General features: G+C 44.5%; 1 protein-coding gene across 1 annotated transcript in view; it reads right to left on the bottom strand.

The window, feature by feature from the left end:
* Positions 1 to 26,703, bottom strand: part of TNPO1 (transportin 1) — a 3,819,238-nt gene that overhangs the window by 504,704 nt on the left and 3,287,831 nt on the right. The window contains exon 22 of the mRNA XM_044064437.1: positions 11,124 to 11,198. Within this exon, the coding sequence (XP_043920372.1) occupies positions 11,124 to 11,198 (75 nt within the window). The remainder of the gene's footprint in view (positions 1 to 11,123; positions 11,199 to 26,703) is intronic.

Here is a 26,703-nt window from a genome sequence, read left to right as displayed (position 1 = left end):
AATAGCTACCAGAAAAAGAGTCTTCCATGATAATAATTTTAAAGAACAGGAGACTGCAGGTTCGAAAGGGGGGAGAATCAAAGAAGCAAGAACTAAATTTAGGTCCCAAGGAGAAGGAGGATTTCTTATAGGAGGTCTGAGAAGAAAAACTCCTTTCAAAAAGGCTTTGCAAAGCTTGTGGGACATTAAGGCAGATTCAGAAATACCCACATGAAAGTTAGAAATAGCTGCCAATTGAACTTTAAGTGTAGAGGAGATGAACCTGCATGGAAGAGTTCAGCTAGAAAATCAAGGACTAATTGGATGGAAGCAGTGAAAGGATCTATGTCCTTTCCTTGAGCCCAATATGTGAAGCGTTTCCACTTACTCAAATAAATCTTCCGAGTGGAAGATTTATGGGAAGCTATCAAAATATCTCTAACAGAGTGAGATAATTGAGGAAGCCTGGCTAAGGTTGGAACTGGAGGAACCAAGCAGTGAGGTTCAGAGAGGGGAGGGAGCGATGAAACTGACCCGATTGATGGATCAAAAGATCTGGAACTAGGTCCAGATTCCACGGTCGCTCCAAAAGAAATCGATGTAGAAAGGGGAACCACACTTGTCGAGGCCAGTAAGGAGCAATGAGGATCAATGAGGCCTTCTGAGCGATAGCTTTCTGTATCACTTGAGAGATTAGTGGGAAGGGAGGAAATGCATACAGAAGTCCCCGGGGCCAAACTTGGACTAGAGCGTCTCTGCTGGGTTGGCCTGGTAAAGGGAACAGAGTGAAATATTCTCTGCACTTGCTGTTTTGGGGAGTAGCAAAAAGATTGCAGCAAGGCTGGCCCCACTTGAGAAAAATTTCTCTCACTACAGAGTCTTTCAGAGACCACTCGTGAGGCATGAGGATAGCTCTGCTCAACTTGTCCGCAATTTGATTGGACTTCCCGGGGATGTGCGTTGCTATCAGAAACCGCTGAGAAGAAATCGCCCATTGCCACAGTCTGAGTGCTTCTCGACACAGGGGGTATGACCTGGTTCCACCTTGTTTGTTGATGTACCACACTACAGACATACTGTCTGTTTGGATTGCAATCGTTCCCAAGGGAAGAGAGTCTTGAAGGGCTTGCAACGCTAAAAGCACTGCTCTCATCTCCAGAACATTTATGTGCAAGTGGCATTCGTTTGGTTGCCATGTGCCCTGGACCGTCCTGCCCTGATAATGCCCCCCCCACCCGATCAGGGAGGCATCCGTAGTCAGAGTAGCAACCGGAGGAGGTGGAACAAAGGGTCTTCCCAACAAGAGCTGAGGGGAAGACATCCACCACTTGAGATGATTTTTGCACGCTTGATCATAATGGTGTGAGACATTGGAAGTTGCTGGTATGACCATTGAGTAAAGAGCATCCATTGAAGGATCCGCATGTGGAATCTGGCTAATGGAAGCAGAGGTATGGCCGCTGCCATAATTCCCAACACTTTCAGAACTAACCTGGCTTTGATTCTGTTGTTGTTGAAAAGGAGTGATACCAGTTTGTGAATGTCTGTTATTCTCTGATGTGTTAGTCTCGCAGACATGTTTACTGTATCTAGATTTGCGCCTATGTAGGTAATAGTACGACAAGGCGACAAAACAGACTTTTCGCAACTTATTGAAATACCCAGCTTTTGACAAATGCGAAAAGTGTAATCCCTGGCCATCAGAAAGAGATGCTTGGTGGGAGCTGTGAGGAGCCAGTCGTCCAAATATGGAAACGCCTGGAATCCTTGTCGTCTCAGGTGAGAAGCTACCACTGCCATGCATTTGGTAAACACCCGGGGGGCAGTGGTGAGACCAAAGGGCAGGGCCCTGAACTGAAAATGACTGGTTCCCAGCCTGAAGCGGAGGAATCTTCTGGAGCGTCTGTTCATTTTATGTGATAGTACGCATCCTGAAGGTCTATAGAGCACATCCAGTTTCCTTTGCCCAAAAGGGGAAGGATGGATTGCAGCGTGACCATCCGAAATCTTGTTTTCTTGACTGATCTGTTCAAGACACTGAGATCCAAAATTGGTCTCCAGTCGCCTGGTTTCTTTGGAACTAAAAAGAACCTTGAGTAGATTCCGGATCCTTGCTGGTCTGCTGGAACTGGCTGAATTTCTCTTTTGCAAGCAGTTTTGAAATCTCCAAAACCGCTAGATCCCTTTGAGCGGGTGGAACATCTGGAAGGGATTTTTGACTGATTTGGAATGCGAAGAAAGGGGATAGAATAGCCTTCGGAAATGATGGACTGTACCCATTTGTCTTGAGTCAGGGATAGCCAGGCTTCTGGGTACAGTGACAATCTTCCCCGACTGCCTCCGAAGATGGGCAGTCGGGCAACACCTCAGGGATGCTGAAAGGGCTTGTCAGGAAGGCTTCCCGACTGCCCTGGTTCTGCGGACCCCCTGCCCCTAGGGCGGCGTCTACCATTGTTATTCCGCCTCTGCCTCTGGCGGGAACGACTCTGTGCGTCAGGCGAAGTCCCTTGAGATTGTTTACGGAACCACATCTTTCCACCTTTCTGGCCTTTGGGGTAAGGCCTAGAAGGAGTAGAAAAACGGACTCCGACGGCAGAAAGGGTCTTGCCATCAGTTTCGCACCTAGTCAAGGTTTCTTTCACTTGAGGACCAAAGAGGGATGATCCATCAAACGGGGAGTTAGTGAAAGACGTCTTGAAGAGGTCTGCAAAATTGCATAGCCGCATCCAGGCATGCCTACGTAAGGCCACACCTGTCCCTGCGGCTCTGCTCGCTCCATCAGCCGCGTAAGAAAGAAGGCATGGAGGAGTTGGTTATGGAGTTAAGGGTAGCCAGCTGCGTGTTCATCTTATCTTGGAAACCCGCAGCTGTAGGGTCCTTTAACATTTCACTCGCTTCCTTGATCAAGTCCCTTTGAAGACGAGTAAAATGGCACAGGTAGTTCAGCGAACGCATGGTAAATGTCGCTGACGAGAACATCCGCTTCCCGTACCTGTCCATGGACCTAGATTCCTTGTTAGGTGGATGGACAGGTACTGAAGGATCAGCTAGCTCCTTCTTAGTGGCAGCAGCTACCACCATAGCATCCACAGAAACTCCTTTTGTTAAGAACTGTTTGTCTGCTGGTCGGGTTATGAACTTGGAGGGTCTCCTGGGAGTGGGGTCCACTGAATCAGGAGCCGTCCATGCCTTCTTAGCAACCACCTGCATGAGGGGGTCAAAGGGGGGAGACACCCAGGAGGTGGAAGGACGAGAGCCAAACGCCTCAAGATACACAGATTCGTCCTCCGAAGGGTTGAGGGCTGGCCAATTTCCCCTCTGTTTGAGGATCTCCAGAATGTCTGCAAATGAGACATCTTCAGAAGGGGAACGGGGGGAACCCTCAGAATCATCCAAATCTGTGTCTGACGTGATGGACTCAGGTGAGTCAATGTGTTTCCTCTTACACTTCCTCTTCCGAGGGGGCTCTTCTGCCAAATCAGGAGAGGCCTCGGAAGAGGATGAAATCCCCACAGGGGGTTCCTGAGGAGCTGGCTCTCTGCGGTCCGGGATGAGGGAGTGAGTCGACTTAACCTGAGGCACTGTAGAGGGAGGGGCGGACGGAGCCGACTGTGGAGTAGAGCCAGGCTCTAACACACTCCGCATGACCTCGAATGCACCCCTGTCAGGCAGAGCCAGAGGTCCCTGCTCCGAGAAGCTAAGAACCCCCCTCGGCACCGACAGTGATGGCTCCGAGGCCGATGTCGGAGCCGAACTCACCAGCGCTGAAGCTCCGAGAGGGAGAGGGGGGTCGGACAAGGGTCCGATGCCACTCACCCCCTTGGAGCCGACGAGGGAAGTCCGGCGCCGAGATTCTTCCAAGGAAGAAATCGGAGCCGACGACGGAGCCGAAGACAATTGTATCGGCTCCGACGCTATCACAGTCTCGGTTCCGACACGACCCGGCTCCGAACTCAAGAGAGTTGAAGGAGGAATATGTTGATGGACCGGGGCAGGCATCGACTGATGAGTCGGGCTCTGAAGCATCTGGGCCAGTGCCTCGGACTTAAGAAGTCGACTCACTACCCTCTGAAGGTCATGATCCGACAGCCTCGATGACCTAGAGGAGTGAGATCTTTGGCTCCGTTCAGACAGCAGGGGAGATCCTGGAGCCGAATGAACGGAGCCAAGAGATGGTGACCTGGACCTCTTCCTAGTTGTCGGCTCCGAAGGTCTGGTCGGAGCCGACACGGAACTTAATACCTCGGCTCCGGCCGGAGCCGAGGGAACCACAGAAACTGTGGACTGAGACTCATCGGCTCCAGCCGGAGCCGATGTAGGCAGAGGTTTAGAAACCTTAGGTCTTGGCTCAGTTGTCGGAGCCGAAGACCTAGATGCCTTAGAGGGCTTCCCAGTAGAAACAGAAAGGGAATCCTCTGGCTTGAGTAAGCCCCTCAAGATCAATTTATTTTTTCTTTCCTGCAGGACCCTGGGGCTGAAGCCATGGCACACAGCACAGGAGTCCTGCAGGTGCAAAGGTCCCAGACAGTAGACACAAGAAGTGTGAGCGTCTGTCAGAGACATTTTCTGACAGCACGCATCACACTTCTTGAATCTGGAGACCTTTGCTTCTTTAGACATTTTTAAGAAGGTGTAATCAAACACACACACACACACACACTAATTACACCCTGTCAAGTTAAAATTATAATAAATTATAATAAAAACACTAAATAGGTTTTTTTCTTTAAAATAAAAATAATACACACACTCCCTAGGGAAGAGAAAAAGGCCAATAGGCCCAAGGGAAGAACCTAAAGTTCTTGAGGGAAAAAAACGGAAATTTTTTAGAAGGGGATAAAAATTTCTCTAAACTAAGTAAAATATTAAAATTAAAGGGGTTTTAATAGACTAAATTACACAAGAAAAAGTCACTTACCAAGAACCGGTAGAAAACCAACCTCGATAGCTGTAGCGGCAAACGAGATCCGAGGTAACTCTCGCCTAGCATTGTGGGATATAAGGGGAGCCTCGAGCCGGTGGAACCAACTCTCGAGCTTTTAGAGTGGCTGAGTCGGAGCCGAGGTCGGCTCCGAACCCATCCAGCAAGAATGAAGGCGAGATAGACAACTTAACATCTTATGTTACAGTTTTCTGATATTTAGGATGTGTAAGAACTATGAATGACTTTACTCAGAGGTAAAAGATCACTTGTACATATGCACTTAAATGAAATTTGTAAACTTTGGCAAGTGAAATTTTAGCCATATCAACAGATGAAACATCAAGGAATATAGCACAGAGTTTTACAGATTGCAAGTAAGTTTCTAGGCAATGGACAGAAGCTTGCATTGAAATCGCAGTTGCCTACTTTATATTACTGTTATCATATGTATACGTTTGCCTGTGCCCAGGTTTAAGTGAACTGGCTAAAATTATTTTAGCTAGCAGTGGTGAAATACATAAGCAAAATTTAAGCTGTGTGTTTGTTTGACTAAAACAAGTTTTCCTGTTTTTTTGAAATTCAGAATGAATTCTGTTGTGTTTTTTTTTCTTTCATTTTGCACAAACATGTTTAAGTAGAACAAATACCAGCTGGGCTGAAGGGTAGAGGTGATGATGCAGATGAAGCACAGGCATAAAAGAGACTGACGAACATTAGAATTTATGAACAAGAAAATGAACAGGGTTGAGATGAATGTGACTAATTACCAGGACCTGCCTTTGGTCAACTGGTGCCCTAGGCAAAAGGACACCACAGTGCCCCCCACACCACTTGGTGCCCCCAGCCTGGCAAACTTACACCATCCAGACTACTGGAAAAGTGCCCCTGCTAGAGCGGCACCCTAGGCAGCTGCCTAGTTGGCCTATGCCTAAGGCAGGCTATGCTAATTACATTCTGACTGTGCAACAGAGTTACTGGCATGATAAATTAAAGTTGCTCCAAGAACTATTCAAAGTTTTATGCAGCACATTAAAAACTGATCAAGACCAGGTTATAAACTGAGGATTAGGAAGGTTAACATAGCTGACACAATCTTTGGGGAAAGTTATGCGCATGACTATCTGCTTTGCTGACAGAGTTCTTTGCACAGTGAGGCTTACATAATAATGTGGACATGCTTAACATATTACTAACGGTGCAAGTTATGATGAGGCAGGACCAGGAACAAAGTAAGATAAGACATGTATTTAAGAACCGTATAATGGGCAAATATTCAAAGTGTAAGGTTAACTAGAAATTATGCAAACAGGAGGTACCTGAAAAAAAAATCACACACATCCAATTTACTCCCTGAACTAATTATGAAGTGAAATAAAAATTGTGCAAGTAGTTTTTGTGCATTGGTTTGAGGTTTTTGGTTTATACTTGCAATTAGTTTTGATGTGTAATTTGCAACTATGCCATGGGAAGAGTTGATAAGACTGTTTTTAAAACATTAAGCACCACAGTACAAAATATTAATGTCACTGTGACAGTAAAATTATGGAATCTAAGCGGCCAGCTCTGCTGGTGAAGAGGGATAATATTTTGACTATGACTCGGGAAACCAGAGTTCAATCAGAAGCTCAGCATATACTGCAGGCAGTGTGGTGTGGATGGATGTGTCTATGCACTGGGATCATCCAATACCACAATTTCTCAAAGAAGGTCCATAACACAAATGGTAGCCCAGGGTGGGTGTCCGGGCACCAAGCTGTGAATATGGCAGCCCTCACTTTGGATTCATGGGAGCTTTCATTCACTAGGGGAGGTTAGAGTGGCTCCCACAGTGATGCAGGCTACTTGTCCCCGGCCCAGGAGAGTGGGGTAGGTCAATACCAAATAAGCCTTCAATGCCTGGATGCAGATGAGGTACGAAAAAAAAAAAAAAAAAAAAAAATACCTTGGATGCTGCCTCTATGACAGTCTCCCCTTACCAGCTCTTGTCCTTACTGGGGAGTATCCAGGACAGGGGAATGAATGGGTCTGGCTAAGTAAAGTCTGGACTGGTCAGTAAGCGCAGCCTATAAGAGGGGAAAAATGTATGGAATCTAAGGAAGCTGGAATGGATCAATGGATGAATGATACCTTTTTTAAATATAAACATGTTCTTATCTAATTAATAACCACAACAAAGATGTTGCTGTAATTAAAACAGAGCAAAAAATACAATATGTATCAAGGATATGTAAATGAAGAAATGGCCTGAAGATCAAGGCTTCTGAAAAAGTGAACTAGGAAGAGTGGTTCAAGTAAAAACAAGTGGGAAGGGCAGCACAGTATGCTGTTAACAGGAAGAAAAGAGTTGCAATGGTAGTTGAAGCAGCAGATGTTAATCAGAAACTGGGAAAATTGGGGAAAACAGAAAGGGAAGAATATACATGAACTTAGGAATGAGAGACAGGAAGGAATGCAATGAATGAGAAACAGCTGGGTGAGGGAGAAGTTTTGAGAAAACCAAATGCTGAAGGAAATCTAGATAATGTCTAGTGAGCTTAAGGGAATCCAGCCTGTGCAGGATTAGTAAACAAGAATACTGCAGGGACAGAGTTCAAACTCATGTGAGGTTAAAACAACATGGCTAAAGAAATATGGTAGGTATTAGACATGTGAACAAGAAGGTGCAGATGATTTACTTATATGGTAGGGATACAGGTGGGCTAGGATAGTGTGCAGAAAGGCAAAAAAAGCAGCTAGGAAAGACTAAGCAAGGACAGCAGAATGTACATTACAGTTGTGTCTGCCCAGTGGGGAAAAAAGACGCAAGTGTAGATAGTGGATAAACTGGTAAGGGTTATGCTTCTAGTGAGCTCTGTTATGGTGGAGGCTGTGAAGAACTAAACAGGGGACTATGGGAGAAGAATGTTGCTAAGAGAACAGTAAGGCTTATGACAAGGCTGCTCAATGGATAAGGAGGCTTTCAGTGGAAAAGGGAGGTTAATGGAATGGTAAAGTCAAGAGGGCTGGGCTGCAGAAATATGTAAAAAATAGAGGTAAAGGTGAGGAAGGGGGACTTCTTAAGAAAAATGAGGGGGGGGTCAATCAACAGTGCACATATGTTTCAAATGGGTACATAAGTGGAGGCCACACCTTGCACAGAGGTGACATATACAATTAAATTGAGTGACCCATTAATACAGCTACTTTTTTTCAATGAAGAAACATGCAGTCAAGTGACCAAAGGTTTTGGAACAGATAGAAGAAATGTAAATGGCAAAGTAAGGCTACTTTTATAACGAGTCTTGCTCTAATTCAAATCAGAGAAGCAACAAAAATAAACAAGTTGTTGTCCTCATTTAGGGGGACTTTTCACTATCTGAAAATGAAACAAACAAAAAAAAGGTCATACGAACAATGTCATTTAGTTGACTCATTTGTTAAGGGTCTCTTGAAGCAGTATTCCTTAAAGTAAGATTTGCCAGGACATATTCTTCCCAAGCCATCTTTTCTAAAGCCATGTGGTAGAAAAAAAATCTCACTTGGGACAAGAAATTGTATGCTTCCTCGGACTCTATCCTGCTTTAAACATCTTCTGATTTGGTTCTCAATTACTACTTTATCAGGTTATATATTTTGGCTCATCTGGTCTCCAAAGATTTGGTGGAAGGCAGAATGCAGTCTAAGCACTGACTGGTAAATAGTTTTTGAGCACGATGTTCACTTGTGGACTGCCTGTAAAAATATCTTCTATTCTACATATGAATTTTATGAGTGGCATACTGTTATGGTTAAACAAGATGGTTTAGCAGCTCTGACGGACATGATGTGAAAGGCATACTTGATGGAAGCCACCACTCTGGTTCAGCAAACATCAATTCCAGCATATTGCGTGTAAGAAGCCAAATATGGATTTATTCAAAGACCCTGGAGGATAAATAAATTACCTAAAGTGCTGCCAAGCCATCCTGTTAAGAAGGAATATGGCTATCTAAGAACAGTTTTCAAAGGTGGTGTCAAGCTATCACAAATCAAGGAACAGGCCTCTGAGGAAGAATCACTTCCCAAGATGGTGTGTGAGCTATCATTTAGCATTAATCCTTTCACTTCAGTTTTTTTTTTTTTTTTTTTTTTTTTTTCAAAGGCTCAGAAAAGGTGGCACCTCATTATCCACACTTAAGATACTCATTCAGTGCTGCATTTCCACCACAGCAGGGTTCAACGGAACATGAAACTAACTTGTCTGTCATTTCACCTTGTAAGAAGGGGGGGGTGAACATGCACAATCTGAAATGATCATCGCATGTAGTGTGTTCTGTCAATAGAAAGCAAACACAGACCAATGTGGTTAAAGCATTTCACAGCATAATGTGATTGCTGCTAAAGCTAATTTAATAAATGTGTTCACTGAAGATATCTGTGCCAAAGCTGCATAGTTTTGAGTGTGGATCTTTACAAAGCACTACAGTCTACATCTCTTCAACATTAAATGCCTTTATAAAGGATTTTTTTAAATCTTTTCTTGAATCCCTCTTTTTGCCTTTGTCAATTTCTCTGACACCGACTGGGCATCTCTGAAGTGTTTCATCCACTGAAAAGGACCTCTTGAACTAAAACAGTGAAAAAAGACATCACCATGACAGGTGATATTTGTAACGGTCCTCTGTAGTGGTTTTGGAACCTCACCTTATTACTATGACATCTAATGCAGGAACTTTACAAATGACACATGCCAGGTGGAGGGTGAAGTATACACAAACAGTGAAGAAGAATGATGGAATATCACAGCATGTGCACTTCCTCAGCCTTGGTGAAGTAACAATCCACATGGACTAAAAAAAGAGTTGCACCTGCAAACATGGAGACTACATATTTTTTTTACATGAATACTGCAAGATGGCATAAAAAGGAAGCAGCAAAGTGTCCCATCTACTATAGTGTGCTTCTTGAAGAAAAATGTAGGGTTTGTTGTTCCCAAGGTATTTGGAAAATAAAACAAAAGGTTACCCTGCATGTGTCTAAGAAGTGCTGTCTCCAAGAAAAAGAACGATCAGTGGCAGACAGTTAACACCTGCTGACAGTTACAGTTAGTTAATGAGGTGCTACATTCCTGGCTGCTAGCATGCTGGAAAGCAATTAAATGGATGTCACAGTCAAAAATGTGTATAAAAAAATCTTTTCACCTCAATATGTAAAGGATTTTTGCCGTATATGTCCACTTAAAATAATCTTCTAACATTTAAACTGGATAGCACAAATACAGTATCATGATTAAGTTGCACTGTAGCAAAAACCCTGTGTGTGTGGTTTGTCTTTTAAGTGCTTGAATGAGGGAGGGTAGCCCACACAGTTGGCACTGAAGCAGAACAGAGCATGGTTGTGGTTTAGGCATGAATGAGTTAAACACAGTGAACATGTCTCAACTTCCTACAGTCCACTGTGGGTTATAAAAGCTTTTTAATCTAAGTAAATACCAATATAATTGTCTGCTTACAGTGCAAAAGAATTCCTGACTAAAGTATGAAGACTGCACCCTCTTCATCTATTCAAAATAAAAAAATCTAACTTAGCACAGCTTGCATTACTGATTACTTGGTTGCAAGTAAACAGTCAGTGAAACATTCCAATGATTCATTAGCTTCCAAATACAAATGCAAGTGCTCACAATGTACAGCTACCAAGAATAATAAACCTCCTAAAAATGCTTTCAAGAATAATAAACTACTCTTAAAAAGTTTTCACAGCAACCATCAAGTGGCACCAGGTGTACCGATTACTAAGTGGAACAAACAGATCAGTGTTTAGGTCTGTGTAATGTCAGACTGACACGGTAAGCACTCTATTACGATGGACTCTCATTACTTGTTATAAAACTAAAAATATACATCTTAGCAATTTCAGCGCTGGGATATGCAGCCTGATCACTTTACCCTCTCCACAGTCAAGAGCAGCAGAAGAAGGGGAGCCCATATGCACACAGAAAAAGAATGAATAGTACAAATAACATAAGCAGATGCTAGATGATTTTCATGGCCTTACCCACCACTCAACCTCTGTTCTTTGGGAAAGATGTTTGGAAGTTCCACAATGAATTGTTTATGAGGTATATGCTATTAGGTTGGACTGCTGAGATGCCTTCTTATGAAATGGAGAGGTTAAATGAGGGTACAACAGTTGAAAACAAACACACATACAAAATAAACAAAACAAAAAAAAAACACTTCTTAAAACAAAAGACAATTACCTTACAGAACATGTCTCGAAGGTCATCCTTTGGACTAATCCATGATGCAACAGCATCACAGAAAAATATGAAGTCCTATAACATTAAAGTATACAATTAATACATATCACATAACATAACATACAACACAAAACAGCAAACATTACAAAAAGAAAAACATAATCTGAAAGATAGGTGCAAATTATTGCCTAAAAATGAAATACAAATTTCTATGCAAAGCAGACTGATCTAATGCTACTTCAGTAGAGCCGTAACTGTCTTTCACGGGTTTAAATGTACTTAGTGTCCACAATGTAAACAAAAGTATATTCATTTTGTTGGTCATTAGTCTGCTCTTCAGAAGCACTGCCCATTCAAGCTTCTGAATATATTATGTTATTTTTTTGGTGCAAGGTACTACAAATGCATAGTGGGTGGAGCATTACCTTTTACCCATGTAGAAAGAGTGCTATGTTATATAAAAGTGAAGTGCCGAACAGGAGAATTGTAAGGGCAACAACCAAGTACAAAAGGGTCAAATTAACAAGACAGGTAAAATACAGTAAAATTAAGCCAACAAAGACAGTAATGGACCATCTAAAGGCTATATGCTTGAAAAGGTGGAAAACGTAGTGTTTCTAATTACTCTCCATACTTCAAACTGGTGTTCTTCCCGAAGGACACTGGCTGCTAAGAAAGCCCATGTACTAAGTCTGTAAGGAAAGGAATTTAGTCCTAATTTAAGTACCATTTATTTTGGCGAGCTAAGTACATTAAAACACAACAAAGCAGGGTGAAACAACAGTCCCCTGTGGTATGCTATCACAATGAAAGGAAAATAAAAACTTGAAAATCAGCAACGCTTAAGAATGCAGTCTTCCTAATAAGGGGAATAAAGGCTGCTTTAGCAACTTACTACATTTTCAACAGCAGGCACTTACTGACTTGGGGACTTCTCATGACCAGACAGTGCTAATTCTGCACAAGACTTCTATGAGCAGCTCTTTGCTTAGCCCTCCCAAAAGACTCAGCCATCAAAACACAGGCTTTAAGGAAGTGAATGAGTGGCATATTCCTCAGTATCTTCCTTTTCCAGGGTTACTAATGGCAACCAAGGAGTAGCAGATGCTTGTAAACACCAATAAGTAAATGTCTCTTTTAGGGAAAACGAGATGTTTGTGGACCTATAGAATGAGCTGTCCTCACAGACCTGCCATCATAGTCTAAGTCCTACCTAATACTCTATCATCAGAGAAAACTGCTACTCTGGTCCTTTTCATTTGAGGTGAATCTTGAGAATCAAGACTAAGACAGACAAGACAGGAGCACAGACTACAATGGACCCTGCAAGAATGCCCTTTTAACACCTACCCTAGTAACAGACAAGCTATACAGAATAGTCTGGGTAAATTTGCAATGTCTAAACTCACTCCCATGGAAACTGGCTAAAGTTAACACTCATCTAATGACCCATTCTTCCCAAAACACAAAATGATGCAATAAAAGTCAAGCAAATATGACCTGCTTTGCACTGTCTGCCATTCTTCTGACCAAGAGATAACTGCTTTTGTTGCCTCACAAAAATGTTTGCTACACAACTTGTCTCTGTTGTCCCCATCAGGGAAACACACTGTCTACCTATATTGCTCTCCTCAGCGTGGGGTCACAAACCAAAGGCATACAACTTGCTCTTCATGATGACTTTTCTAAGATCTAGGTGTTGTTAAGCAGTAAGACTATTCTTCAAGGTGACAAAACTTGTTCTGTGCTGTCCAGCATATGGAAGTTATTCACTGCTTACTCTCAATCACTGCTGTACTAGGTAACTACAGTCATGCAGGACCAACTTTTTAGACATCCTACATTATGGTATGACCTTGCACCTTGCTATTCCATTACCAATAAAGTATGGAATCAGCAGAGACATATTTATAAAAATTTACTGAACTGTTTCACACTTCACACAAAAGTTTCGACAGACAGAAATGTCCTCAGACCAAGACTTGAAAAGGACCTCCATACCTCTCAACTGTACAGATTTTCGCAGAATGTCCAAATATTTGCCTGTCCCTCATAAAATAATGACATATATTTGAGTTTCAGAGTTCATATCCTTCAGAAAATGCATGCTAACACAAATACTGTTATTCTAGCATATTTCTAAGTTTATAACAGCAATACTTAAAATCTGTCCTTATTTTTGGGCCTTTGCCCTCTCCACCATTATTTTAGGCTTTGTCCATATTTCTTGCTTTAAGAAGTTGAGTGGTATGGGACCTACCCATTCTGGTAACATGCACTCCTCCAAAAGGAGAATGTTTGCAAATGTCATTACCTAAACTACTCTTTCTGGGCCAAGACAGCATCACTGCCTAAACTAACCAAAGTCACATGCCTACATTTTCACAGAAATTTATTTTAACCCTTACTTCACTCAAAAGCTGGTTAGTAAGGCGACTACTATACACCGCTGGACAAGAAATTGTTTCTCTGCTGTAGCAGTGAATTAATATTTCACTTTGGTTTACTTTAACAGTAGTGCATTCTGAAAATAAACAATCCTAGTTTAAGATAAATGTTGCACTTCCCTAAGGTATTTGCTTTCCACAGGCAAGACAATTATTAACTTTTTCTGACATCAGTTAGAGCAAGAAAAAAGGATCCCCAACGGGGTACTTATCTTTTGGAAGACTTCAGGTCTGAAACTCGAAAAACAAAAATTTCAGGAGGTGGCCAACCGGCACTTGTGAACTGCTTCGGACATTGCACGGCAAGAAAAGCTGATAGAATGGCGTTGGCTGCATGTTTTATACCCCTAATGACCTGACGTCATGGAAGAAGCAACAGCATCCAACGCAGAAATCCCAAGACTCTGGTATTCAGGCTGATTGAGGGCTACCTGCAGGCAGATAATCCAAATGTGATGACTGCAACAGTGAAACACGAAGAACATCGTGTCTTAACTCCTACTTCCGTTCCTGATGAAGTTCCTGATGTCCACAAAATTGAACATTCAGCAGACAGTGTCCCAGTTGCTAGACCTAGTTCTAATTTCTGTGTCACACAATTTGGTCATATTTCCTGACCTAGTGTGAAATACACAGCAACCTGGACATAATTGTCTATGTGTATTTAGTTCTGTATAATTGCATGGCAAAGAATTATTTTATATCAATTGAATGCGAATTAATGTTGACAATAATGCATGACTCATTTCTCAAAGAGGGAGAATGTAGAATAGTGTGTATGTGTTGTACCTTTAAGAAGCATTTCCAGCCCTCAGTCGGCCTGAATACCAGAGTCTTGGGATTTCTGCGTCGGATGCTGTCGCTTCTTCCATGACATCAGGGGTATAAAATAAGAAGTTATGTACCTACCATAACGTTCCATGTTAGTTGTCTTCTCTCGCCTTCTTTCTTGCTTGATGGGTTCGGAGCCGATCCCTCGGCTCCGACTCGGCACTTGCTTTAGCTCGAGAACTCCTTTCACCAGCTCGAGGCAGCCCCATATCCCATGATGCAAGGCAGGAAGTACCCAGATCTCGTTTGTTGACAAAAGGGCAATAACACCAAGCATAAACAATACTTCCCAAAGGAAGAAGAAACTTACAAATGGAAAAAGGACCAGGTCTGAATGGTCTTTAGCATTATAGTTTCTTATACAAGGTCTGTCCAGGCCAGGGGAAGGAGGGAGGGTGCAAGAAAGAAGGCGAGAGAAGCCAACTAACATGGAGCGTTATGCTAGGTACATAACTTCTTAATGTTAAGTTGTCAATCTCGCCTTCATTCTTGCTTGATGGGACCGCGTCCTAGCACCTCTATCCTGGGTGGCTCAATGGAACAAACTCTTGAGGACTGTAGAGCCAAAACTGGCTCTGTCCCTGGAGGCCAAGTCCAATTTGTAATGGGAAACAAAAGTGTGAGGAGTGGCCCAAGTGGCGCTGCACAAATAGTGTCTAAAGGCAGTCTAGCTTGAAAAGCTGTAGAAGTAGCTAAACTCCTAGTTGAATGTGCTTTAGGTTTTGAGCACAGCTGTTTTCCCCTGATCGTATAAATTTCAGTGATGACCGAAGAAAGCCATCTGGACAAAGTCACTTTAGAAACAGGAAGGCCTTTTTTATTATCCGCATAGGAAACAAAAAGTTGATCAGATTTTCTAAATTTTTTTGTTCTGTCCAAATAATATCTAAGCTGACGGTGTACGTCAAGATAATGTAGCTTTTGTTCAGCTCTATCTGAATAGTTAGGAAAAAATACAGGAGATCAATAGATTGATTCAGATTGTTTTTCAAGCGACCTTAGGTAAAAGGATGGATTAGTTCTCAAAGATACTCTGTCTTTGTGAAAAATCAAATAGGGGTCGAACCGAAAGAGCATGAAGTTCAGACACCCTCCTGGCAGATGTAATAGCCACTAGGAATAAAGTTTTCCAAGAAAGATATTTCAGGGAACAAGAAACAGCTGGCTCGAAGGGGGGAAGAATCAAGGATGTCAGCACTAAATTTAAATCCCACTGAGGAGGAGGATTCCTGATTGGAGGCTTTAGTAGGAAAATTCCTTTCTAAAGGCCCTGCAGAGCCTATGGGACATAATATTATGATCTGCTATCCCGACATGAAAATTAGAAATAGCAGCCAACTGAACTCTGACTGTGGAAGAAGAGGAGCCTGCATGGAAAATCTCTGCTAAGAAGTCCAGAACTGCCTGAACAGGGGCAGTAAAAGGATCAATATTTTGGGCCTTAGCCCAATAAGAGAAACGTTCCATTTGCTTGTGTAAATCCTCCTGGTAGAGGATTTTAGTGAAGCTACTATGATATCTCTAACTGGGTTAGAGATCAAAGGAAGCCTGGCTAAGGAAGGAAGTGGAGCAACCATGCTGTGAGGTTGAGAGAAGGGATTGACCGGTGCAGCTGACGGATTGGTGAATCAGTAGATCTGGCACTGGGTCCAGATGCCACGGCTGCACCAAAAGGTGATGATGGAGGAGCAGGAACCAAACTTGTCGAGGCCAGTAAGGGGCAATGAGAATCAATTTGGCTCTCAAAGCGGTAGCTTTCTGGATCACCTGAGGGATCAGAGGAAAGGAGGAAGGCATAAAGAAGTCCCTGGGGCCAATCCTGGGTCAGAGCGTCTCTGGGGATGGCCTGATAGAGGAAGAGGCTGAAGAAGTCTGGACATTTGCTGTTTTGGGGAGTAGCAAAAGATCGCAACATGGGCGACCCCATTCCAGAAAAATCTCTTCCGCTATGGATTGCTTGAGAGACCACTCGTGAGGCATGAGAATAGCTCTGCTCAATCTGTCCGCTATAATGTTGGTTTTCCCAGGGATATGCGTTGCTACCAGAAACCGATGAGAGGAGATCGCCCATTGCCATAGTCTGAGCGCTTCTCGACACAAGGGGTAGGACTTGGTTCCGCCCTGTTTGTTGATATACCAAACTACAGACATGTTGTCTGTGTGGACTGCAATTGTCCCTACGGGAAGAAAGTCGTTGAGGGCTTGCAGCGTTAAAAGCACTGCTCTCATCTGCAGGACATTTATGTGCAGATGGTACTCGAAGGGTTGCCACGTCCATGAACCATCCTGCCCTGATAATGACCCCCACCCGATCAGGGAGGCATCCGTGGTGACAGTGGCTACTCGGGGCGGAGGTACAAAGCACCTGCCTTGGTGAACCTGAGGCGATGTGATCCACCAAGCAAGATGTTCTTTGCATGTTTGTGTCACCAGAATCTGGTGGGGCGTTGGGGGTTGCTGGTATGACCACTGTGTGAACAGCATCCACTGAAGGAGGTGCATGTAGAATCGAGCCAGGGGAAGAAGAGTGATGGCCGCAGCCATAAGACCTAACACCTTTAGAACCATTCTGGCCTGTACCTTCTTGCTGGCCAGAATGATCCTGACATGAGTCTGAATGTCTGAAACTCTTTGTTCTGTAAGGGTAGCTGACATCGAACAGTGTTTAAGTTTGCGCCTATGAAGGTAATAGACTGGCAGGGCGATAAGGATGACTTTTCGTAGTTGACTGAGATGCCCAAATGAGAACAAAGGTCTATTGTGTAATCCCTGGCTTGTATAAGCTGATGCCTGGTGGTGGCTGACAGGAGCCAGTCGTCGAGATCTGGAAACACCTGGAATCCTTGACGTCTCAGGTGAGCCGTGACCACTGCCATGCATTTGGTGAACACTCTGGGGGCTGTAGTGAGACCAAAGGGCAGGGCTCTGAACTGGAAATGACTGGACCCCAGCCGAAAGCGGAGAAATCTCCTGGAGCGTCTGTGAATTTTGATGTGATAGTGCATCCTGAAGATCTATTGAGCACATCCAGTTGTCCTTCTGTAAGAAGGGTAGAATTGACTGAAGAGTGACCATTCGGAATCTTGTCTTCCTGACAGACTTGTTGAGTCTGTTGAGATCCAATATTGGTCTCCAGTCTCCCGTCTTTTTGGGGACCAAAAAGAACCTTGAGTAGATTCCGGGCTCTGAATGGTCTATTGTAACTGGCTGAATGGCTCTTTTTTGCAGTAGTTTTGCGATCTCTAACTCTGCAATGTCCCTTAGACCGGGTGGTACATCTGGAAGGGAACTTGAGGGGAAGGGACTTTCCTCGAAAGGAATTATGTAACCCTTGGATATGATCGACTGTACCCATCTGTCTTGAGTGAGGGAATGCCAGGCTTCTGGGTACAGTGATAATCTTCCCGACTGCCTCCAAGGAGGGACAGCCGGGCAACACCTCAGGGATGCTGAAAGGGCTTCTCAGGAAGAGACTCCCTGTTGCCCTGATTCTTCGGACCCCCTCTGCCTCTAGAGCGGCGTCTGTTGTTGTTACCCCCTCTGCCTCTAGGGGTAAACTGACCACGTGAATCCGGCGTGACTCCTTGAGATTCTGGAACCACATCTTCCCACCCTTCTGTCCTTTGGGATAAGGCCTAGAAGGGGTGGAAAAACGGACTCCAACAGCAGAAAGAGTCTTGCCGTCCTGCTCACACCTGGTCAAGGTTTCCTTCACCTGAGGGCCAAACAAAGCTGACCCATCAAAGGGAGAATTTGTGAAGGTCGCCTTAAAGGGATCCGCAAAATCACATAGCCGCATCCAGGCTTGGCGTCTAAGAGCCACACCTGTGCCTGCGGCTCTACTCGCTCCATCAGCAGCATAAGATATTAGCCGCATGGAGGAGTTAGCAATGGAATTGAGGGTTCCTAGCTGCGAAGCAATCTTTTCTTGGGTCCCTGCAGCTGTAGGATCCTGAACTACTTCTCCCAGCTCCTTCAGGATATCTCTCTGGAGTCTGGTGAAGTGACAAAGATAATTCAGCGAGCATAGCAAAGGTCGCTGAGGAAAACATCCGCTTGCCGTACCTATCCATGGTCCTAGAGTCCTTATTAGGAGGATGGACGGGCACGGAAGGATCTGCAAGTTCCTTTTTGGTGGCCGCAGCCACCACCATGGCATCAGCGGGGACACCCTTTGTAAGGAATTGTTTGTCACTAGGGGCAGTTATAAATTTAGAAGGCCTCCTAGGGACTGGCTCTACAGAGTCAGGAGCTGTCCACGCCTTTCGTGCTATAACCTGCATAAGGGGGTCGAAAGGCGGAGACACCCAGGAGGTGGAGGGCCGAGATCCAAACGCCTCTAGGTATACTGACTCATCCTCAGAGGGATTGTTGGTGGGCCAGTTTCCCCTCTGTTTCAGAAGTTCTAGGATGTCTGAGAAGGAGACATCCTCAGAGGCGGATCTAGGGGATCCCCCTCACTCATCAAAATCAGTAACCGGAGTGACAGACTCGGGGGAGTCTACATGCTTCCTCTTACAAGTCCTCTTCCTAGGAGGATCTCCCGAAACATCAGGAGAATCCTCGGAAGAGGGGAAATTCCCAATGGGGAAACCTGAGGCGGAGGATCTCTGGGTCCTGTAGCAAGAGAAGTGGCAGAGATGTCAACAGGTACAATAGAGGGAGGAGCCACGGGAAGAGACTGCTGACTGATACCAGTGGCCAGTACACTCTTCACCACCTCGAATGCTCCCTCCCAGGCAGGTCCGAGAGACCCGCTCCGAAGAGCTAGGAACTCCAGGGGCCACCGAAGGGAAGTCTCGAGGCAGATGTCGGAGCCGAGCTCACCAAGGCCGAGGCTCCAAGGGGAAGAGCGGGCTCGGACAAGGGTCGATGCCACTCACCCCTCGGAGGAGACCATGGAAGCCCGACCACGAATCCCTCTAAGGAAGAGGAGATAAGAGTAGGGGCTGAAGGAACAGAAGGGGGTATCCGTCCTCCAGCCGTAGCAGTAACCATGCCGAAGACTCCAACTCCAAGCTCTGGGGTAGAGTTGAAGGAGGAACTGTAACGGGGTGTGGACCAACAGTCGTCTGCTGAGACAGACTGTGTAGCATTTGGGCCAGTACCTGTGACTTGAGCAATCTACTGACCACTCTCTCTAGGTCATGGTCTGACAACCTGGATGACCTTGAAGATCGGCTCCGATGGCTCCGTTCCGATAGAAGAGGCGAGGCGGGCGAAAGTATCGGCTCCAAGGAAGGAGACCTCGACCTCTTCCTGGAATGGGTCATCGGAGCCGATATTACCGATCCTGTCGGCACCGATTTCTCGGAGCCGGCAGAACGCCTCGATGTATCGGCTCCATCCGGAGCCGATACAGCCACCAAAGTAACGGTGTCGGAGCCGATCGGGCCGACACCGATGCCTGCCACATGGGTGTCGGAGCCGATCGGGCCGACACGATGCCGATGCCGTGGGTGACGGAGGCGGTCTGAACCGAGACCACAGTCGTCAAAGCAGATCGGCACCGATAGCCATCGGCCGAAAGCTTAGTGGATCAGAATCGGCTCCAGCGGAGCGATCTCGACTCTATACGGTCGGAGCCGAGGCCACAGGCTTAGAAACAGAAGCCTGGGTCTTGGCAGATTTAATTGATTTTGTGGGGCCGACTTGGCGGAGAGCCCTCCGGCTTAAGAAGACCCCTGAGAATCAACTTATTCCTTCTCTCCTGCAGGACTCTCTGGCTGAAGGAGTGACAAATAGCACAGGAGTCCTGCAGGTGAAGAGGGCCTAAACAGTACAGGCAAGAAGTGTGACCGTCTGTCAGAGACATCTTCTGACAGCACGAGTCACACTTCTTAAAACCTGAAACCCTCTCTTTAGACATGGTGCCTAACAAAACACACACACACCAGTCCAATTAAATTAAACTAATACCAAAAGGTATTTAGTAAAAATACCAACACACACACCCTAACAGGGGGATGGGATAGGGAAATTAACTGACTAAAAAAATAAAAGAGACAGGGATTTCTGTCAGAAAAGTTAAATTTAAAGTTAAACTATCAAAACAAATAGTTTTTAACTAAAAAGGGGCTTAAATGTCACAAATGTGAATTACTTACCAGGAGCTGGTAAAGAGAAGACCTCCCAAGCGAAGCGGCAAACGAGATCTGGGTACTTCCTGCCTTGCATCATGGGATATGGGGCTGCCTCGAGCTGGTGAAAGGAGTTCTCGAGCTAAAGCAAGTGCCGAGTCGGAGCCGAGGGATCGGCTCCGAACCCATCAAGCAAGAATGAAGGCGAGATTGACAACTTAACATCATGCAGCCTACGCCACTACATCAGTTTCTCTTGCTCCAGATGTCGGGAGCCCCCACAATAGGAAGCATATAGATGGTGTAGAACACCTCCAGCAGAAAGTAAATACCAATGTTATAAGATATGGCCAAACAAAAAAGAACAGGTAGAAGTATAGAGAAGTCAGGGGGCTGGAGGGAGGGTAACCAGGACTGCAACAGTGAATACACTCGAACATCTACATTTATGGTAAGTGTACACGACTGTACTATGTCCTTCGTGTTTCACTGTTGCAGTCATCACATTTGGGTTGATTCCCAAAGCTGAGGATGGGTGGAGGCAGTCAAGAAGCATTAGGGCTGACAAGCAGGCCCTGTAAGACTGCTGTGGCAAATCCAGCTCTGGATTTAGAAAAGATAGTCAAGTGGTAATGCTTGGTGAAGGTGTGTACAGAGCTCCAGGATGCAGCTTCCAGGATGTCCTTAGAAGGGACTCCCCTGAGAAATGCTGTAGAGGTTGATGTAGCCCTAGTGGAATGTGTTCTGATCCTCTGTGGGGTAGGTTTCCCATGGTGTTTGTAGCAGAAATGAATGCAGTGTGCTATCCATTTAGAAATGGTTTGCTTTGAAATGGCCTTGCCCTCTGCCCCAACAGCAAAGCTGACTAGCAGCTGGTCAGATTTTCTGAAAGGTTTAGTCCTGTCCAGACAGAACCTAAGCTGCCTGTGCACGTCCAGGGAGTGCACAATCCTTTCCCCTTTATTCTGAGGGTTAGAGAAAAAGGTTGGCAAATTAATGGATTGGTTTAAAGCCACACTAGACACCACATTGGGCATACATGATGGGTTAGTCCTGAGGGAAACCCTGTCCACATGGAAGATAATGAAGAGTTCCATGGCCATAAGGGCATGCAATTCAGACACTCTTCTTGCTGAAGTGATGGCTAGAAGTAAAGCTGTTGTCCAGGAGAGGAATTTTAACACTGCTGAGGCAGCAGGTTCAAAGGGTGGAAACGTGAGTTTTTCCAATACAAAGTTAAGGTACCAGGCTGGAGTGGGAACTCTCCGGGGGGGGGGGGGTTCTTAAATTTTTGGCTCCTCTCAGGAAATGTTTGACCAGCGGGTGAGAGAAGAGGGGTGGGCTCAGTATTATAATGAGCTGGCTGAGATCGCAGAGGCATGAATCTTAATTGAAGAGAAGGATAGGCCTTTGTGGAGCATTTCTGCTAAGTAATCTAGTATATGAGGTAAGATGGGCACAGTTGTGTCCATTCCTTGAGACTGGCTCCAAGAACAGTATATTTTCCACTTTTTTGAATAGGATTTTCTAGTACTACACCTCCTTGCCTCAAGAATGACATCCAGAACCTGTTTACTGAGGGTTGCTAGTGATGAGTTCATGGGATGAGCCAGGCTGCTAAGTTCAGGGTTTGTAGCTGAGGATGCAAAATCTGGCCCTCCTGCTGGGACAGCAGTGAGGGGGGTCTCAGGCAGGTGCCATGGTGGCAGTACTGTCAGACTGTGCAAAAGTGAGTACCAGTGCTGGCGTGGCCAGTCTGGTGCAATCAGGATTGTCCTTGGCTTGTCCTGTTTGATCTTTAGTAGAATCTTTGAGAGGAGAGGCAGAGGGGGGAAAGGCATAGATTGAGAGGTTTTCCTATGTAAAGGACAGGGCATCCACTTTCCATGCTTGGCTGTGGGGAGTTCTGGTGCAATATTTGCTCAATTGATAGTTCTGAGGGGAAGCAAAGAGGTCCACTTCTGGTGCCCCCCACCTGTGGATCAGAAGCTTGAATGTTTTGGGTTTCAGTTTCCACTCGTGTGGGTCCATTAGATTTCTGCTTAAGTCGTCTGCCAGTGAATTTAGTTTGCCTGACAGGAATTGAGCTTGCAGGTGCACTTGACTGCTCAAGGCTGTGTTCCACAGAGCCATGGCTAACCTGCAGAGTGGGTAGGAATGGGCTCCCCCCTGCTTGTTTATGTACCACATAACTGTGGTGTTGTCTGTCTTTACCAATAGTTGTCCTGGAAGAATAAGGCCTTTGAAGGATGTCAGAGCATTCTGTACAGCTAACATTTCTTTTTGACTGATATGCAGATGCATTTGCTTTGGGTTCCATTTGCCCTGAATGCACTGCCCTGCCATGTGAACTCCCCCATGCATAGTCTGATGTGTCCGTTTGTAGGGGTTGGGCGGCAGGGGGTTGAGCGAAAAGGAATTCTTTGATGTGGTAGCAGGCCTCTGCCCACCAAAGGAACTCTTCTCTTAGGCAAGGAATGATAGGAATCATTGTTTCAAGGTCCTGAGAATGTTGACAAAGGAGATTTTTTTTAAGTACTATTGAAGTTTCCTCATATGCAGTCTTGCATATGGAATTAGTAAAATGCAAGAGGCCATGAACCCTAGGGCTTGTAGTATTAATCTTGCAGATAGCGGGGTTTGGTGGCCAGTAGACTGAAGTAGTCTGTCAAATAAATTTGTTTTTCTGGAGTGAGGAATGCCATCTGGGAAGTTGTGTTCAAGCTTGCTCCCAGGAATACAATCTGTTGGCTGGGTACCAGATGTGATTTCTTTTCGTTGACGGTGTACCCCAGTGAAGTTAGATGTGTCTCTACAAATGTCAGGAGCTGGAGTAGCAATTCCTGACTGTCTGCCTGAATCAGGCAATCGTCCAAGTATGGGTAAATTCGAATTTTTCTCTGCCTGCAATATGCAATGGCTGGAGCTAAGCATTTTGTGAATACCCTGGGTGCAGTAGATAAGCCAAAGGGAAGTGCAAAGAACTGATAATGCATAGAGCCTGCTCTGAAACGTAGATATTTCCTGCAAGATTCCCTTATGGGGATGTGCACATAAGCTTCTTTTTAAGTCTAGGGTGGCTATCCAGGAGTCCTTGGCTAGCACAGGAAGCAGCTGTTGGACAGTAAGCATTTTGAACCTTGGAACCACCAGGAAGGTGTTGAGAATTGACAGATCCAGGATAGGGAGCCACAGCCTTGATACTGAGAAGAGAAAGTACTTGCTTTTGGGCCTCTGCCCACTAGTTTGGGGGGAGGTCTGGCCATCTGCTTGGGGATGGCAGTGAGTGGAAGTAGAATCTGTATCCCTGGGATACAATGTTCAAGACCCATCTGTCCTGGGTGATGTACTCCCAGTTTTTTGCATGCAGGGCGAGTTTTCCTCCTAAGGGTGCAAGTACTTGGGCAAGGCTTGGAAGAGTAAAGGATAAGTCATTGTGAGATTTTACCATAGGATGGTGGCTTACTACTCCCTCTTTAAGAGGCAGGAGCACTCCATTACTTAGATCTGTGCATACACTGAGCCTGTAATCTTGGTGGTCCGCTGCCCCTGGGCTTGGACTGAGAAGGTCTGGGAGGGACTGGAAAGGACCAGTTTCTAGAAAGCCAAAGCCTACTGAATCTAGGTGGCTGCATCTGTAGAAAAACCTTTAACAGTTTGCATAGAGTTAGCTTTTTCCCTCTATCTTTTTGAGGACTTCTGCTTTATTGCCAAACAGGCGTTCTTGGTTTAATGGTGCATCTAGTAATTTTGCTTTGACATGGTTTGGCAAGATTTGTTCCTTAAGCCAAGCATGCCTTCTAAGAACAGCCCCAGTGACAGCAGCCCTGCAAGATGCTTCTAAGGCATCAAAACCACATTGCAAAGTATGTTTTCCAACTTGGTTAGCAGAATGCATGAACTCTTGTAAATCTTTATGTTCTGCACAATCAGGAATCAACATAATTTTCTGTTTAATTAGCTCCATAATATGTTGCTGATACTTTAACATATGAAACTGTCAATTTAAAGCCCTGATGGCCAGAGTAGCAGAGGAGTATTCCTTCTTACCCCATCTGTCTAAAGCCCTAGAGTTCCTGTCCTAAGGGGTAAGGTTTTGGGCTGTTTTAGGCTTACTGCCTTTAGATCCTTCGGAAATGGTCTCTGGATCCACAGTAGGATTCTTAAAGAGGAATTTGTGGGAGTCAAGTACTCTGTAGTACCAGTCATTTTTCCTGGGAGCTGGAGGCAAAGTATCAGGGATAAGGCTGGATTCCAAGAAGACATCATTTACAATTTCTAGAACATGAGGGATAGCTAGAGGCTTGTGCTGAGGCAAGTTTAAAAATTCCCAGAGTCTGTTTTTGGACGGTGGGTAGTCCTGGCACTCCCAGCAGAAATGCTCTTTAAGGGTATGCAGGGTTTCACCAAAAGTAAAAGTTTATAAGTTTATCTAAGTTAAAGTTATTAAGCCTCAATCCTGATGTGTTTGTACATAATAAAGCTGCTTGAACAGAACACACAAATGTTTGTCTGTTTAACTTTTGACAGTATTATCTTTGAGAATGTCGCTAACATTTTTCGTTTTCTCTCCACCATGTTATCACATCTTAAATTTGTTTGTATCTAACTGCTGAATGTTGCTTACCCTGTAATTCTGTTATTTACCAACTATTTTTCTGAATATTGTTCTGCTTGATATTTTTTTGTTTCCATTAATTTTGTATAAGTCTACCCTTGAACTTATGGTATTTTGCTAATGATTTTTTTTTTTAATGTTAATGATTTTGTTTACTTCATGTAATTGGAGCTTTTCTCCCCGGGCCTCTACTGAAAACGGATATTTTGTCCAGTTAGACTAGCCCGGTCAACAAATGTAAAATAAAATAAATAATAAATAAAATAATAAATTCTAATGGGGAAACAGAGGGAATGGAATCCTCTGCATCAGAATTCTCATAGGTAGACAAGGGTGTGTGTCCTGGTAATTAGAAGGATCCGAGTAAACAGACTCATGATCTGAGGAAACAGAAGGAAAATAAGTTCTTGGTCTTTTTGAGGGCGAAGGCTGGCTTCATCTAATTAAGGTAATAAGATCTTCAGCCATTCTAAGCATTTGTTTCTGTGGCATGTGGGCCGGAAAATGCTTTTTGGTCGTCAGTTTCGAAAGCGTAGTGCAAACTCTGGGCCTGAGAAATTCAGTATTTTTGGTTTGAAATGAAGTTGTCTGTTTAATATGAAAATCGGAAGGTCTGAGTACACCCTCAGAAGCTGGTGCCTTCACAGCGGCTCCGGACCCATTCAAGGTAGAGACATCCAAAGGTTCCATTGTTGAAGAAGCACCTCGCGGCATACCGGACTCTGTAAGGTATTTGCTTTCCACAGGCAAGACAATTATTAACTTTTTCTGACATCAGTTAGAGCAAGAAAAAAGGATCCCCAACGGGGTACTTATCTTTTAGAAGACTTCAGGTCTGAAACTCGAAAAACAAAAATTTCAGGAGGTGGCCAACCGGCACTTGTGAACTGCTTCGGACATTGCACGGCAAGAAAAGCTGATGGAATGGCGTTGGCTGCATGTTTTATACCCCTAATGACCTGACGTCATGGAAGAAGCGACAGCATCCAACGCAGAAATCCCAAGACTCTGGTATTCAGGCTGATTGAGGGCTACCTGCAGGCAGATAATCCAAATGTGATGACTGCAACAGTGAAACACAATGAACATCGTGTCTTAACTCCTACTTCCGTTCCTGATGAAGTTCCTGATGTCCGCAAAATTGAACATTCAGCAGACAGTGTCCCAGTTGCTAGACCTAGTTCTAATTTCTGTGTCACACGTTTTGGTCATATTTCCTGACCTAGTGTGAAATACACAGCAACCTGGACATAACTGTCTACATGTATTTAGTTCTGTATAATTGCATGGCAAAGAATTATTTTATATCAATTGAATGCGAATTAATGTTGACAATAATGCATGACTCATTTCTCAAAGAGGGAGAATGTAGAATAGTGTGTGTGTGTTGTACCTGTAAGAAGCATTTCCAGGACAGCACATGCATATAAATATCAAGCAAGTGCTAGCTTCAGTGCCACTTTGAAAGTGCAGAGAGAGTGTGAGGATGTATGAGTGTGATAGCTAGTTTGTTTATAAGTTTATCTAAGTTAAAGTTATTAAGCCTCAATCCTGATGTGTTTGTACATAATAAAGCTGCTTGAACAGAACACACAAATGTTTGT

This window comes from Protopterus annectens, chromosome 2.part2, assembly GCF_019279795.1.
Source record: "Protopterus annectens isolate FY-2018-M chromosome 2.part2, PAN1.0, whole genome shotgun sequence".
In the NCBI taxonomy this organism is placed as follows: domain Eukaryota; kingdom Metazoa; phylum Chordata; order Ceratodontiformes; family Protopteridae; genus Protopterus; species Protopterus annectens.
The sequence above is the reverse complement of the archived record's forward strand: the minus strand, read 5'-3'. Positions and strand labels throughout refer to the sequence as shown.